The following is a 423-nucleotide window of genomic DNA, read 5'->3' on the forward strand; positions in this document are numbered from 1 at the left end:
CTCCGTTTTTTATTTTTTAACCCGAACTATTGAACATTTTACTCTCGGGAAGAGGTCAGTTTTTCAGTCACGAACCCCCCCCCTCGCCACAACAGTTGTATAGTATTTATAATAATAATAGTGAAATTTTTGTTGCAACAGGTGGAAGTCACAGTAAATCAAAAGATAAGAGCAGTGATAGCAGCCATTCAGGTAATCTTATTAAAATAATTTTTTATCGCAATTTTAATACTTAATTATAGCTATTGTTTAAATAATTGTATTGTCAGTTTCTATGTACAAATGATATAGAAGGGGTATTCATGATCTTTAGTTTAACATGTTAAAGTGTGTTAAATGGAGAAATATTTCCTTCTTTTACCATGTTAAAACAATATAACATGTAACATGGCTGAGAGTCTGTTACTAGGTCTGTTAAATGGA

General features: G+C 31.2%; 1 protein-coding gene across 1 annotated transcript in view; it reads left to right on the plus strand.

The window, feature by feature from the left end:
* The window catches only part of LOC106689572 (uncharacterized), a gene marked incomplete in the record, with an annotated part of 14,532 nt that overhangs the window by 11,853 nt on the left and 2,256 nt on the right, over positions 1 to 423 (plus strand). The window contains 1 exon segment of the mRNA XM_067051206.1: positions 142 to 192. Coding sequence (XP_066907307.1) covers positions 142 to 192 — 51 coding nt within the window.

This window comes from Halyomorpha halys, unplaced genomic scaffold, assembly GCF_000696795.3.
Source record: "Halyomorpha halys isolate HHAL.00 unplaced genomic scaffold, Hhal_1.1 Scaffold1397.1, whole genome shotgun sequence".
Classification (NCBI taxonomy): domain Eukaryota; kingdom Metazoa; phylum Arthropoda; class Insecta; order Hemiptera; family Pentatomidae; genus Halyomorpha; species Halyomorpha halys.